Consider the following 16,955-nt stretch of genomic DNA (forward strand, 5'->3'; position numbering starts at 1 on the left):
GATTTGCCTGGTGTGGTTTAGAAAAAGTTGATGAAACTAATTAATGTTGCATATTCAAATCCACAGGCCCTAGACATTTGGGATATAAATGTTATAGGGAAAGTTGATTGTTAGTAAGAGTTGACCTTTCTTAGGCAGAATCAACTCTTACTAAAAATATCAGTAAACGTTGATTAGAAATAAGTATACACATTTTTCCTAGAAAGAGTTAACTATACCTGGTGTGGTTTAGAAAAAGTTGATGAAACTAAATAAATGTAATTTAGTTTAAGTTTAATAATTATGTCAGATTCCTTCTTGTAACAAATGGTAGTCTACATTACTAGTCGTTTATTTTTTTTATATTTCTACTCGTTGGAATTTTATAATGCATATTTCAGTTTTCAGCTAAACAGCTAAAATTTTGAACAGATAAATTTTGAAAAGACGACCAATCACTTACTTAGCTTCAAGCAACGTACTATTTCACGAATCAATGATACGATTTCAATTTTAAAGCTATATTCTCCATTGTTATACTTGAACATAAATAAACTAGTGTAATAACCACGAGTAAAGAACAATCATAGTTAATGAAGCTGTTACTCAAAAAAGAGGCTGCCTTCAAGAGAAACTTGTATGATTTTTAATTTTTAAAGTACGTGGACTCCTAAATTTCCTAAAGTGAAGTAAGAATTGCATGTTGAAGAGAGCACTATCAGTTACAATCCGAGTAAGCGATGCATTATGATCTCGTACCATGAATCACATTTTAATAAAATATTAATACGGTCTTTATTAACGGCTGTTTAATATTTTTCAAAAAAATTTCTCTCCCTTATTAACCGCAAATACTACAAAATTGTTACTATTTAACACCTTATAAAAAGTACTAAAAAATATGAAATACGAAATTGCAAGCAAGAGGACCGGCTATGGTTGACACCACTGCTAACGTGTCTTATGTAATAGAAATAAAATATTAAAATGCGCACACTAATCAACATACGATACAATTTCTATCTACTACAACTAAAATGAAAATATTTTCCACTGAAATGAATATGTTACCAACTAAATGTATCTGTCCTATGTATCGTATTTTTACCATAAAATATTGGTCATTGTCGGTATTTATATATAGGTATATATAGTGGTCCAAATTATAACAACAGGAATGGTAGATAATTTTAAACGTGATAATTTCTCAATTCATTATGTGCGTAGTCATGGTAAGGACAATAAAATCGATGCCAGCGCTTCCAGTGAAAAATTTTGGCGATAAAAGAGGCTGTTGTGACTAATTTGCAGTTCTTTACATGTTAATCTTATATAGAAAATGTCAAATTAAAATTATTGTAAAACACGAATTAATTAAACTTAATGCATTAAAAATTGTAAAAATAAGAAATCAAATTGGACAAATATTATTTTTCAAATGTAAATTATCATAATTATTTATTTAAATTTGTGAGACAATAATATTAAATTTTCAATGTAAGTCATAAATGCAATCCTTACAATTAATGATATATGCATCTATACAAGTCTATAATTAAAGTAGTGTATCGTTACAATGGAAACGCCTCCAATAAAACTCACACACGGTGCGAATACCGTATAGCCAAGATTGGAAAGGAAATAATATTGCACATGGTGCCTCAGAAAAATTTAAAATTTGACAGTATGAGTTTAGAGCGATACATATATGGGTCCGGCACCAAATCATGTCGAAAAAAATTTTTTTTCGTAAGTACAATTCAAGATTCAATACCCCATGGTTCGCCAATTTTGTATTTTTTAAGGAACCGTTTTTGCAAGATTTACAATAACATCCTTTATTCTAAAATTTCAACATCCTCTATCTAGAAAAGGGATCATTCCCAGTCATGGGTATCCTAAGAAATTGCCATTATTTTTATGTTCTACAACATCTGATGCATTTTTGCTGTTATAACTTGCTCACCCTGTATACTACTACTATTCACGGACATATAATTGTTTGAAAATGTCATTTTCAGGTATAAAATGTTTTCTATATGATAACTATTGAATACTGTAAATTATTTTTCGCTTCAAATATTTAAAAAATATCAAATTTACACTCTAGTACATTTGTTCTACGGTAATCGTTTGAGTAAAAGCCACAAATATAATATTTTTGGCATAATGAGTTAATATTCATTTTGGTTTTATTGAATTAATATAAATTTAAGAGATGTGTAGCTCTATAAAATTAACGCTAATTCATGAATAAAGTTTAAAAATGTTTTGAGAATTAATATAAAACGAAAATAGTATAGCGGCAAAATACATGACAAATTCGTTGCCGAAGTATCTTTCGATACCATTAAACTTTTTCGTAACAAATTATGCCATCACTGACTAAGAATAAGGTGATATATATATATATATATATATATATATATATATATATATATATATATATATATATATATATATATACATTATTGGGAATATTTGAGTTTCTCTAGATTTGAGTCGGTCTAGATGGGCCCCGACTGTTTGAGGTAAAAGTAAGTTTTTAGTATCCCAGCACGAAAAAACCTCTTGTTATATTATATTAAAATTTTAAAAGCCTTTTATTATTTCTAATTAAATTTAAACCTATAATTTATATATATTTTTGGATTACCCTTTCAATTTTCTTTATTATGATACCCTACTCGATAGGTTTTATAATGTTTTTTATTAACGTATTACTATTTCGCTCAAAAAATCCGCCATTTTGTTTTGTTTTTTCGAACACCTATCTTAGAACAGTTGAATTTTTGAGAAAAATTAAATGATACCTCAAATGTTGAAATCCATTGATCCCTTTTGGAAGATATGAGGTATTGTAGAAATTAGAATTATACATACAATATACGTACGAAAAACATAACTGCTCCTTGACAGTTGGGTTAAAAAAAAGTGTAATTTTTGGTTTTTTTGTTGAGTATAGGTTTTACCATAAAAAAGTGCATTGAGTATCGTTTTAATAACGTAACCGCATGCTTTTGTTTATAACAAAATAATATTAAATTGCATATGTTATTATTTGTATAGTCTTTGTAATCACACAACATTTCTATAATGCCTTTGTTATCACTTTATTCTTATTATCATCATGGTTTGCTCGTGTGTTCGTTTTATATTGCATTGCAGGTAGTTTCATCAAATATTAAATTTCATGGTATAAAATGTTTATTAAAATTACGTAAATGTAATTTTTTTCCCTGTTTGTACTATTTGAACACTATCAAATTTTTATTTAATGGGCACGCCAATAGAGATGTCAAACTGAACTCATAAAACTCATATATACCATATGATATACTAGATGGTGCAGAAATGTGTGCGATTTTGAAAATTCTGTAAAACAAAAACCCAAAAATTTGAACATTCACTTTTCAAAAAAATTCAAATTATTATTAAAGGTTCTAATTATATAAAGTTTGTTCAAATTTTTGGAAAAAACTCGCTTTGTTTATTGGATCACTGTTCAAAAAATATTACTAGCATTAGAGAGAGGGTACTTAAAATATCTCATAACGATAAACTTCTCTCAATAAAATACTTTCTCAGTATTTTTTCACTACTTAAGGTTTACGTTCACACACATTTTAGATTTGATGCAAATAATGCAACTTCGTCGGATCGGATTGGGATCCAGCGGTTCGAATCTAAGTTAAACATATACACGGTTGTTCGATGTTGTTATCAGGTAAATAAGAGTCATTTTATATAAATAAAAAAGGATACCACTTAAAAAGGGAAAACACATGATCCAAAAAGATGTTACCACTTAAATGGTAGGAACGTCCGTTTTAAAACATAATTAGTGGAAGAGTAATTCAAGTTTCTTTTATAATATCAAATTAAAAATTGAAAGAAACCACCGCCATAAATCCGGGTCTAGTCGGCATCGTAGTAGCTCCTAAACGAATGGACCTATTTTAATTTTTTTCTTTATTTAAATAGTAATTTGATAGAGAGTATTCTTCAGTATACGTGGAGAAAATTTTCTCAGTCATTTGAATATCAGCACCCCATTTCTTGTTATTCTCATGTATGCAAACATGAAAAATAGCCATTAATTCGCTTAGAAGCTACAATGCCATACACAGGCCCACAGATACACAGGTATACGGACACGTTAAGCTTATAACACCTCTCTTTGCGGGTCGGGGGCTTAAAGTAAAATTATTGTATTTATTATTATAACATTTATATTATGTCTATAAAATATACGTTTTTACCCCTTAGCTCGTAACATTTTTTTGGACAATATGCCTCTCTAATTTAAATGGTAATACGTTTTTGTTTAAATGTTAACATGTTATTGAATCACCCTGTATCATTCTCAAAAAACTTGTATGCGCTTCTCATTTTACAAAAATATTCACCATAAAGTGACTGTGTTATTTCTACATAATAGATTTATTTTTACATACCTGTTAATTGTGGATGTAGTAAAAACTGATGTAAACTTAATTATATTTTATGAGATAGTATCTGCACAATATACAGCGTATCGAATTATATCGGCAGCATACGGAAAACTTTTTTATGAAAAAAAAGTTCTGAACAGTCTAGAACGCAGTATGAAATAATCAGATACCAATTTTTTGCATTCGTACACGAGGTTTGTCGAAATTGTAAATTTTTCCTTTTATTTTTGTTTTGCAATATCGAAAATATTCATGAATAAAAGTTGATTCTAATTGAAAACTAAGGTCAGTTATCCAAAATTAACCATCTACCATGAAATTATAGATTTTGTTACTTTTACCAACTCTTCTCTGTATAAGCATTGATGGTTTACGACTAGAGATCGACATGTAGGCAAATTTATGCTACACAAAATTTTTATCTTAGGTTATACGTCGATCTAAACACTTAGATTATCAATGCTTATACAGAGAAGAGTTTCTAAAAATAACACAGTATGTTTTGTTATAGTTGATGGATAATATTGAAAATCTGACCGTAGTTTTCAATAAGGATTAACTTTTCTCAGTAAATACTGTCGAAAGTGTAAAAAATAAAGGTATTTTACGAGTAAAATTTACATATTTCGATAAACCTCGTATTCCAATGAAAAAAGCGATATCTGATTATTTGTTATTGCGTTCAAGGTCATGCAGAATTTTTCATCAGGAATAGCTTTTTTCGTAAAACAAATAATTAAAAAGTTTTCCATATGGTGCCAACTTAATTGCACTCACTGTATATACAGCCACATCAATGAATGTTTTTAGTCGGGAGCCCTCAATGACAGCTCCGATTTTGATTATTTCTTTTTCAAAATAATTCTTCTTGTATATTACTTAAAACCATAAACATTTCGGATGAGGGAAAATAATCTGGAGGGGGAATAGGCAATGTCGCGACTGATATATCGAGGCCCAGCCTGAATCGGAACCTTTTTTTCTATTGAAAGTAAATATAGCCAACGATACTTGCTGATAATGTAGCATTCTATAGGTCTTTTAAAATCGGTTAAGTAGTGAACAAACTTTCATCCCTTATTACACCCTTTTAGGAGATGAATTTCGAAAAAAATTTTCCTATGTGACAATCACAGTGTAAAATCGATATCTTCTCGAAATTACAAACTTCTATCATTAGCGATTCAGGCTGGGCGTCGATATATCAATCGCGACATTGCCTATTCCCCATCCAGATTATTTCCCCCATCTGAAATGTTTCTGATTTTAAATAATATACAAAAAGAATCATTTTTTAAAATCATCAAAATCGGAGCTGTCATTGAGAACTCCCTAAGAATGGCTATTTTATGTTTATCCAACTAATAATATACTCGCAATATTTTATGAACAGCTATTTAAAATTAATAGTCAAACCTTCATAACTCAGGTGTAACTACATAATTTTACCAATTGAAAATTATTTAAAGCAATCGTTCTAATTTAATGAGATTCCTTTTTGTATTCAGTCTGCTCCTTGATAGATCTATACATACATACCTTTCTAAATTCAATTACAATTAAAATAGAATAATAACAATGAAAATAATTATGTTAATAAAGTGTGTACATATATATACTTGAAAATATAAGTAAGTTTATGAGAACATGAAAGAAAAGGGCACTACCTGGCATTGGAATGCTTGTTGAGGGGCCGGGATGCGTGGCGGCAAGGGGAAATGCGTCTGGAATCAGAGAATAAAGGATTCTTATAAAAGGAATAATTATAATATTTATATAGTAATAGTTTGTTGTATAGAGTGTAGTTAGTATTTATATGTATATGTATAATGTTTTTGTTATATAATAAAAGCAGAAAATTGAGTCAAAATAATTATTTATAATTATTATTATATGTACTCACCATTAAATATATGATGTATATTATTTCTTTTACACAGAGACTTTAAAATATTGAAGATGTGGTTTTTCTGTTATATATTTTTATAGGAATTCAGTAAGAAATATGGTAAATGTTTGCTTATATTGGCATACAACTTTCTGATTTAGCTCAAAAAGTCATTTAGTAGTTTCAAAAAAAAAAAAATTGGTTGATTTTCTTAAGTTTATAATTATATGTTTGAGTTCAATATTGAATTGAATTTGAATACAATACAATTAAGTAGTTTGAAATCAAACCATTCCAAATACAATATAAGATTATAAACTGAATACCGTTATGAAATATGATATAATTTATTCATTTGTAGAACATAATTTTTTAGTAAAATATGATAGATATGTTAAGGTTTTGTGAAAATTAAATTGATTATTTATAGTATTACGGTTTTATTATTTTACAACAGAAAGAGAATCTTTTAAGTAAAAAAGCATTAAATTACAAACACCACTATTCAGCTCATTTAAACGTAAGTGATTTATATGAAAGTGACAACTTTCTGAGTGCTCGTTTTTTCTTGGTAATATAAATAAAATACTGATATCAATAATTTTTGGGAATGCGGTATTAGTGTATATTGATTTTGTTAAATAGTGATGACAGGAACAGTATAATTTGCACTAGTAGGATGAAGAATTAGCAAATCTTATTTTATAAAAAGATTTAGTGGTCCACCGGTATTGTATGTACGTCTTTTATGAAGCATTTATACAAGTAGGTAAAAATGACGGAAATGAGCAGATTTTGTTAAAACAATGATTTCAATTTCTTGACTAATATATTATCTAAACGTTTTGAAATAAAAGTTTGACATTTTGAACAAATTAATAAATTCAGAATATAAGTTGAAAAAAAAAAGAAAATATCACATTATTTCTCGCAACACCCTCGCCTGATAATTCATACAAGTTCTACAGAGATAGTTTCAGAAGCAATAGAAGATTAAGAAACTTGTTCCAAGCAATAATTAATAATAGAGTTTATTACGTATTGTACTTCTGTATTCTTGTGAGCTATTTTTTTTTTCCAAATTTCATTTCAACTTCATTTTACCTAATATGAGGAAAAATTTAGTTTAACCCTTTCGGTGTTTAACACTTTTAAACTATGTGTTTAAGTATAAGATTCATATGCAAATTTTTGATTGCATCTGAAAGAAAGATTAACAAATAGTCACAATCTAACAATGTTTACACATTTTCAAGCATTTAATCACCTTTTTTGATAATTTTCAAAATTATTTAAATATCATGTTTGGCATATGTATTCATTTGTTTTAGTTGCCCAAATCTTTTTTTACTGCTCAGTAGATAGCAGAAATACTTTTTTAGATGAAATAAGATGATAGCTACTTTTAGTTTTTACTTCTGCAATAATTGTATTATTAGTTTAAAAAAGACATACTTCAGATTTAGTAGTGATATGTGAGAACAACATAACAAATAAATTAGATTGTACTTACTTTAAATTATCTCCATTTTCATTCCCTTCTGGATAACTTTCACGGCTCAATTTTTTTAAATGATAAAATATAATAAAATTTTGACAAAAAATACAAATTGACAGATATAAAAATATTTTTGCGTTTTCTCAAAATTCATGGCTACTTGAATCGATTGAAAAAGTTTTAGTTCCCTGGGTAACCTAGATGACAGTTTTGGTGTCTGTTTCTGCTCTTTTGGTTTTAAATCCCAACCAGCAAACAAATAGCGTGCGATAAGGGACATAGTTCCAATAATTTTTAAAAACTGTCTTTTTGAAATTATATATCAACCCACCTTCAATATCTTAAACACTCTGTTTTTAATTTATAATGTTGACGTATTCACCCTTTATAAATAATAATAATAATATATATAAACATTTTATTATTTATAATATTCAAGTATTATTGTTTTGTCTCGCTGTATACTTGGCTTCTCTCATCTCGGTATAAATTATAATTAATTTTAAAGATGAGTAGAATATAGGTACACCACATACAATGATATAATGAATGAGAGTCTAAATGAATAAATAAATAAATGATATTATTGTTATGTCTAATAATATTCATTATTTAAAATTAATTTTGATGATATGTTGAAAACAATAATAAGGTAAGTGGTTTTAATATGATGCCAAGGTACTTATTATTTGTTTAAATGTTGGTATTTTTGGAAAATGTTAAAGTGTGTTTTGAACAAAATATGACTTTATTTTAAATAAACAATAATATACCTATAAGGTGTATTACCCGATATACTACAAGTTATATAGAAGCTAGTTACTCTTGTACATAATGCGCTAAATTACAGGAGTTGTTTTCTTATTTAAATAAGTTCAGTATCACGTACTAATTGTAAATGCACAAAATCCTTACAAAAATAGGCGGGGGAAGTGCCTCCATTTTAGGGAAAACCGTTTTCTCCATAAATGTGTACTTAAGACCAAAAATGGTAATAACCTTTATTGTATATAATTAAATTGCCTACCTTTTTTGTGAAATATATTTTGTTGTATCACAAATCGTTTATGACTTATACGACTATGACGTTTTACTTATTGACTATTTGACCGATATCTTTTCTAATATTTGTTTAAACAAGAAAATGATATTGCCTTAACTTTTAAATCTACAAATTTCCTAAAACAATCACGCCATACTTTTTTTTCTAAAATTAATATTTAGGAAGTTATAACGTTGCAACCACCGGGTACAAAATTAATAAATAAGGAGTATGCATAGTGTAATGATAAAAATTCAATAAATATATGAAAAATGTTAATGTTAGTGACATAACTGGCAATAAATAATTTGCCTTCTTAGCTACAAAAGCAGCGACCACCCTTGAACTTTTTTGTTAAGATTAAAAATAAAAATAGACTAAAAAGATAGGAAATTTAATAAATCTAAAAAAAAGGTTATTACTAGTTTTGGAGAAATCTATGAAAAAATATCATCCATCTACCCATACGATCAATGGTAAGTATGTCTACTTTTGAAATCAATTATTTATTTAAATAATCGGACAACCTCCCTTATATTTTCAGAATTGATTTAGATTTAGTCCAGTTTCATATTTAAATAAAATCAAGTCTTTTATCCAAAATTCCCCTGGTGCTCATACCTCCTTATATAAATAAATACTTGACATAAAATGTGGTAAAGCCTGTTCAAAGTAAATAAACCTATCATATAATACGAATTTTACAGTTATTTTTTTATCTTAGCGCTAGCTTAGCTAACCTATTGTAAGCTGCCTTCTCCTATTTATTAGTATTTGAGACAATATTTAACTAAAAATTAAACAAAAAAGTTTTTTGTTTAGTCTTATTTATACAATTTTTAAATTTGCATACTTTTGATCTTTACCATAGCAGAACTACATAAATTACGCCAAACAAACGTCTTTTAAAGTATTTTAAAACATCCAACCTGCTACCATTTTTAGCGTATTATTATAAAGTGTGTCTGCTATTTTCTTTAATAAGTAGGTTCATATTTTATTAAATATTTCTTGTTTGTTTTTTAACAAATTGTACATTTTACAATTTTATAACAAAAACATTCACACAACATCCGTAAAACATGTACATTACGACCACATACATACACACAACTATAGTGTACCATAATATACAGTTACATTGTCGTATTTTTTATTATTATGACAAAGAATGAAAAGGTTTTTTTTTTTTATTTATTGATGATGATTTACTTACCTTTGGTGCTTAAGGTACTTTAGGTACGACAATACTTAAGTATGGTATTTTTCATACGATGTTCTTTTATTGCTAAAAAACTTTTAACAAAAAGAAAACCTACTCCAAAAGAAAAACTTTTCCAAAACAAATTAATATGCACTAAACAGTAAAAAAATAACGATAATATAATGTAGTTGAATTTATTGTTATTTTTGGAGTCGGTGTCAGTCAAGGAAACAACTCTGACAGAACAGTTTGCTACATTAGCTTGGCTAACACCGACTCCAAAAATATTAATAATTTTAACTGCATTATATTATCGTTATTTTTTTACTTTTTAGTGCATATTAATTTGTTTTGGAAAAGTTTTTCTTATGATGTCGGTTTTCTTTTTGTTTTAAAGTTTTTATTTTATTTTATGATTTTTAGTGAATCCGAAGTACACTCACTAATTTGTTACTAAAAGAAACATCGAAATCGGTTGGCGTGATATTGAGTTATTCGTCCTCTTGTCGTGCATACTTTATGCAAATTTAAGACTTTTATGGTTTTCTTATGGATGCCGTTGTCAGAACTAGACCAAAATGGGACCACACAAGAAGCACCAGCTTTCAAATAAATAAAGAATCATCTAAATCGGGTCACCCAGTCGAAAGTTCTGAGGTAACACACATAAAAAAATACAGTCGAATTGATAACCTCCTCCTTTTTTGTTTGAAGTTGGTTAAAAATATCTTATTTTTTCACACACATCCTTTGATTTACACAAGGAGTAAAATTTCGGTAATAGGTCCAGAATCAGCTTAAATTTCTTAGTTTGTTTCAGGTAATAAAAACATTGATGCTACGAACAAAATTTTGGTATAGGGTTTTATGAAATCATTTAACTAATAGATTTCAAGCTGAAATTAAAAGTAAGTTTGAGCTCATAAAAATTAATTTTTGTAAAAATAAACAACTTTTTTTTAAAACATTTTTTTCTTAACATCACTGTTTACCTGTGAGGGTGCAAATTAGGTTACAACATTAAATTTTAGAGAGACAGGCGATAGATGTTCGAGAGACAAGCAAGTCATTTAATCTCTGCAATTCTTTCTTTTTGTTTAATTAATGCATGAAAATATGCCTGTCAAATCTTACAAAAACCAAAAACTACAAAATCGCCAAAAGCGATGTAAAGATGTTTTTTTAGTATCTTATTTGGATCCCTTGTTTGCAACTAAATTTCACAAGAAAAAACAATTTGCGCTACCTGCGTAATACTCGAAAATATTTTTTTCAATGGCCCCAAATTCCTTACCAGAAAAGCAGCTTAATCTAAATATTAATAAATTATACACCCGTTTTGATGATTTTGATGATGACTAATGTTATAACTTGACAATTTAAGACGAAAATGAAAGAATAAAATTTTTCGATATCTGTAGTAATATTCATAATATCGAAATCGCCTGGACTTGCATTGGCGCTCGTACTACCTTAAAACGCCCGGATAGACTCTAACTGGGCTTTTCTCAGAAAAAATTCTAAAATAAAATTAAAAAATTTGTTGGAAATTTTTGGGGTAAACTCTCAGTCAAATCGAATGTGTTTATGTTAAGATCATCAAAGACATGTCTATTTCTATTGACTTGAATTTTTCATTTATACTAAGGCGGAATATGCTAGCTATAAGTAATTCGTACGTATGTAAGATGATTAAATCTATATTTTTTCACGATTTTTTTTTTTTTTTTTTTTCAAATTGAATCATAACAAGAAACATGCAGATAAAAATTCATTGTTAATATTTATAATTTATTTTTCCACGTCAAAAAAAGAAAATTTAATATTTCAAGATTGTGTACACGTCATCAATCATGTTTTTCATCTTACACATAATAATAATAATAATAACAATAACAACCAACTGTAGTGTTGTAGTGTACACTTTCATTTTTTAGTTTATTATTTTATTTTTTGAAAATAACACACTATTGTAAGGTGCGCAAAGCAAAAATTTGCCAACTTGGTGAAATTTACCATAATCCTGACACATTAAACAAGTTATTGTGATATTCTCAAGTTCCATGGCTCAAGTAATTAATTCGATCATGTCATTTAAAAGAAAATACCTGACCTCTCACAAAAAGTATTTTCGGGGAAAGTAAGTACATCATAAAACCATAAGAACCCGTTCAATCGGAAAGCGACGATCTCCCTAAAAATCACTAATTATTTTATAAAACACTGATAGAGTTTTTCCTCTTATTTATTTTTGTTGTAATAAACCCCCCCCTCCGTTTTGTTGAAGGCTGCTACCCCCTGCTTCAAGGGGGAACCTCTCCCTCCTAACTCAATTTGACGAATTTTTATGGTTTTATGAACCTTCTTTCTCCCTTAAATTCAAATAAAAAACTCAATTTCTGATATGTGAGATAGAGTTTTAAAACAGGGCTGGACTATTTATGGTGCCTTCCATTGAATACCTGAATATTCAAATGAGAATTAGTATATCAAGGCCATTATGAAGCAAAATTTGCGTGATTATTGATATTGGTCCATGTTATCCGCTGGGAACGACGTGGAAAACACACTTCTGTGGCAGCTTATAATTTTTTAATAGCAGTTGATACTGTCCATGTTTTGCATGCATATAATAAAACCAGCCAAACGTAGCATTTTACAATACAAATTTTAGTTCTATATAAACACATTCAGAAGACAAAATAAAACTTCGAAAAATTTCGATTCCGTAAATTTGAAAGTAGAGCCACAGCTAATACCTCACGTTTCTTTATAACTTAACCTTATCAATCGTCAAATAGGCAGACAAAAATAAAACGAGTCTCTCTTGCATTGTATCGGCTGTTAAGTTTCCAGTAATTGAAAGTTTTGTATTGTTTCGATTCGTTTTCATTTTTTTCTCATTTCGTCTTAATTCTACGTAAAATTTTTTTTTGTAAAATTTAAGTAAAAATTAAAGAGAATTGAAAAAAATACACTCGAACCCGGACTTCTTGGATTCATGTCAAGCGCCTTACGAATTAGGCTATTCGAGTTCCAGATACGAATGCAAATTTTTTCAACTCATTGAATTTTTTACTTAGTTTATCCATTTATAGGTAAAAATAATTACCAGCTTCTAAAGCTTTAAATTCTTATTTGTAGGTACATTTTAGTTTGTGCGGTCGAATTTAAAATTGATAATATATTCACGCAATGAGTTTTTTTTTTTTGTTATTCTAACAGGAACATCATGGAGTAACAAATGGAAACATGAAAAAAAATAATAAAGAATGGCTTATCCATCAATTTCAAACTTGTTCCAATTGCATTTTATGAAAATAACAAAATCTCTAAAAATAATAATAAAAATAAACTGTTGTGGAATTATTTACAGCGCTTTTATATATATTTCGCACATTTGCTCCTCTTTTGGAGTGAAAAAAAATAATAGAAGAGAAAAAAAAAGAAATAAGAAATACTTTATTAACTTCAAGATAATATAAACAAATATGCATATATCATTTAAATGAACAATATAATAATGTGCCTTATTTTATTTCTTAAAATGCCCATTAAAAGAATAAAAAATTATGTGCATAAATTATAATTTTTTTATACACCCACTCTATTGTATGGATACAAGAAGAATAATATCTTAATTATGAAAATGAAAAAATATATATATATGTATATTTAAGCAGATAAAAAATTTACAGCTATGTTTAACATGTACCTCCTTCGTTGAATGAGGGACGTGCACTTAAATTATTCGCCGATAAGAAACCAATTATCAGCTTATTTAATACTAGCCCACCCCGGCTTCGCACGGAAGCAATGCTGATACTTCTTAATACAATAAGGAATCTTTATATCCAAAAAGGTGTTTATTTACGACATCAAATTAGAAACCTCTACATTACCAATTTTTTTCTACTAAATTATGCATGTATTACACATATTATGCCGTCCTCTTGAATTAGTCTATGCATTTAAAAAACTGCATCGAAATTCGTTGTATAGTTTTAAAGATCTAAGCATACACAGGTACACCCAGCGGGAAGCGACTTTGTTTTATACTATGTATTGGACATTTGTTTAGAATCAAATACACTCCTATATTGTCCAGGATTATTTCAGTAATGAAACGTTTATAGTCTTCATAAATAAAAAAATAAAAAACTGTTTCTATTTTTCCTTTTTTATATTTAACATTATTGTTAATGATGTAGGTATTAATAAAATTGAGTAAATATAGATGACTAAAATGATATCCACCCGCTTCGCTGGGTTTAAAAGTAAAGATTGATAAAGATTGCTTTCGCTTATCCCCTTTCTATAACACTCAAAATAATGGTAAGGATTGTTTTACACAGGTAAAATATATGTAGGGTTTTATATTTTTTTAAATGTATAATAGACATAATTATTCATTGAGTATATCAGAAAATATGGCCGTAAAATATTTCATTTATTTTACAGAAATCTGTAATGTCAAAAGACTACTTTTAGAGAAATCTGTAATTTATGGTAATGTCAAATTAAATTAATTTTTAAATTTTTATTAATATAGCTTTATAAATTATATTTCATGTGCTTTTCTGAAGTACGAGCTATATTGTTGTACAGTTTCATTAAAAACCCTTTGCTAATTTAAGCGTGAAAGCGTACCAAAAAAACAGACAAACAAACAAACATGCTTACTTTGGCATTTATAATATGTAGAGAATTGAAATGTTTTATGGTGGAAACGCAATTAAGTTATTTATTATATGCAACATACTTAGATCTATGAGTTTATTTGCGCTTCCACCATATATACCAAAATGACATGTTTGAGAAGCAAATAGGTGTTAAAATGTTCAGTTTTTCTCAAAGAGAGACGTTTTTAACTCATTAACACAATCGGAAAATTTGCAATAAGTGCAAAAAATTTGCTAACGAAATTTGTCATAATAAAAGTAGTTATGTTTTTTGTTTATTTATGCTGTTTCCTTGAAGTGTTAATGAATACGAAATGTTGTCAATTTGAAATTTGATTGGACTCTCTTCATTATTATTTGACGAGCTTCTCCTAGAACAAGTCGCTCTCTAGTATACGTAGTTTGTGTTAATTCAAAAAACTGCTAGAGATGTGGTATACTAGGAAACCAGAGTTTTCGAACAATTCATCTACCATTATTTTTCGTTCATACACTTGTGTGTTGTTGAATACAGCCGTAACATGAAGAATACAAAAAATAGTGTTATTGCAATTTTTGTTGTTGAATACAGCCGTAATATGAAGAATACAAAAAATAGTGTTATTGCAATTGTTGAAGAGACTACAAACTACAACCCTATATATTACAAATGTGAAAGTAAGGATGTTCGTTTGTTTTTTCGTTTGTGTGTTTGTTAAGCTTTCACGTTAAAACTACTGAATGGATTTGAATGACACTTAAAAATAATATAGCTCAAACATCGGTATAACACCTGAGCTATAATCTATAAAGATATATATAAAAAAAATTATATTTATTGTTTTGACAGGGTAAAGGAGAACACTTTATGGACATCTTTAAACTTAATATATTTGCACCGCATGAAAGAACATATAATATAGTATACAGAATCACCCTATAATATTATTCATTTTTGGATCATTCTAAAGAGGAATTTAGGACAAAACGCGAGCGTAGCCGCGGGTAAAAGGCAGTAGAAAAATAAAACCATATCATTTTACCAACAAAATTTAATTTTGAAGGACTTGCAAATGGACAAACAAAAGTTATTTAAAAAAAAAAGAGCAATGAATTTTAATGAATTTCAATGAATTAATTAAACATTTATATCGAGATAGAGAAGCATAGAAATCATAGAATAAAAAAAGTTTTGGTAAACAAAGCCATATAGACAATGATAAAAACAATCGAAATAAAATAAAATAAAATGTTTATGTAATAGCCACGTTGTAATTTCAATCACTTTGTAATCCGACTATCCACAAGGTACCAATAACATTCCAACCTTTCCTCAATCCGTATTAATTAAATTTATCATATTGAGTTAGGTTGCGTTAACATGGGTTGAGTTATTACGGATTGGATTGGTTTTTTGGCCTATTTTTTAGAAAAAATTAGGATCTGGATAGTTGAATCATAATTTGACTAAAATCACAATTCGGTTACCACTTATTGAATAAAAAGAATATGATATGTACCTTCAACAGTGAGCACAATCGGTAAACTAATTTTTGGTTCTGTATTCACTTGACATTCATATACACCAGCATCACGTTTCTGTACAAAATCAATTTTTAAATCCCAATCGTCTGTGTCCATTGGATGTTTAACACTAAATCTAGCATCACCGGTATATGTGATTATACTTGATGTTAATATATGCAGATCTCGTTTACGCATCCATGAAACCTGTAACAATAAAAACTACCATGAATATATTATATATTTTATTTTATTTTTAGTTTTTTTATGTATATCTCCTATCTCATACAGGACATTGTACATATAATCAGTATCAAAACAAATGCAACAGCAATAATAATAATCTATAGAATGTGGGGCCCTTAATTTTTTATATGTTTTAGAAAATTAGGTTCATAAAGTCTTCCTTCAAAGCTTTGTACAACGATAACTAATGTGATCGATAGATAATTGAACGCAAAAAAATAATAATTTCTTATTTTGTTAATAATTCCCGTCTTCATTTAAAATCTACATTCGAAATAAGTTTTATCGAAGATAATTATGAAGTAAGTAGCTTATTATTTGAATTCTTATTATTTCATTTTTTTTCAAAAATATTAAACGATAACAACTTTATTTCAATAACTATGTCTCAACTCGAAGTCAACAAAAATTTATCTTTAAACTTTATCAAAATTGAACAAGTAGATAGACGGATTTGAC

General features: G+C 28.0%; 1 protein-coding gene across 1 annotated transcript in view; it reads right to left on the reverse strand.

Moving 5' to 3' along the window:
- The window catches only part of LOC123298815 (hemicentin-1-like), an 807,179-nt gene that overhangs the window by 17,967 nt on the left and 772,257 nt on the right, over positions 1-16,955 (reverse strand). The window contains exon 3 of the mRNA XM_044880912.1: positions 16,247-16,457. Coding sequence (XP_044736847.1) covers positions 16,247-16,457 — 211 coding nt within the window. The remainder of the gene's footprint in view (positions 1-16,246; positions 16,458-16,955) is intronic.

This window comes from Chrysoperla carnea, chromosome 4 (assembly GCF_905475395.1).
Source record: "Chrysoperla carnea chromosome 4, inChrCarn1.1, whole genome shotgun sequence".
NCBI lineage: Eukaryota > Metazoa > Arthropoda > Insecta > Neuroptera > Chrysopidae > Chrysoperla > Chrysoperla carnea.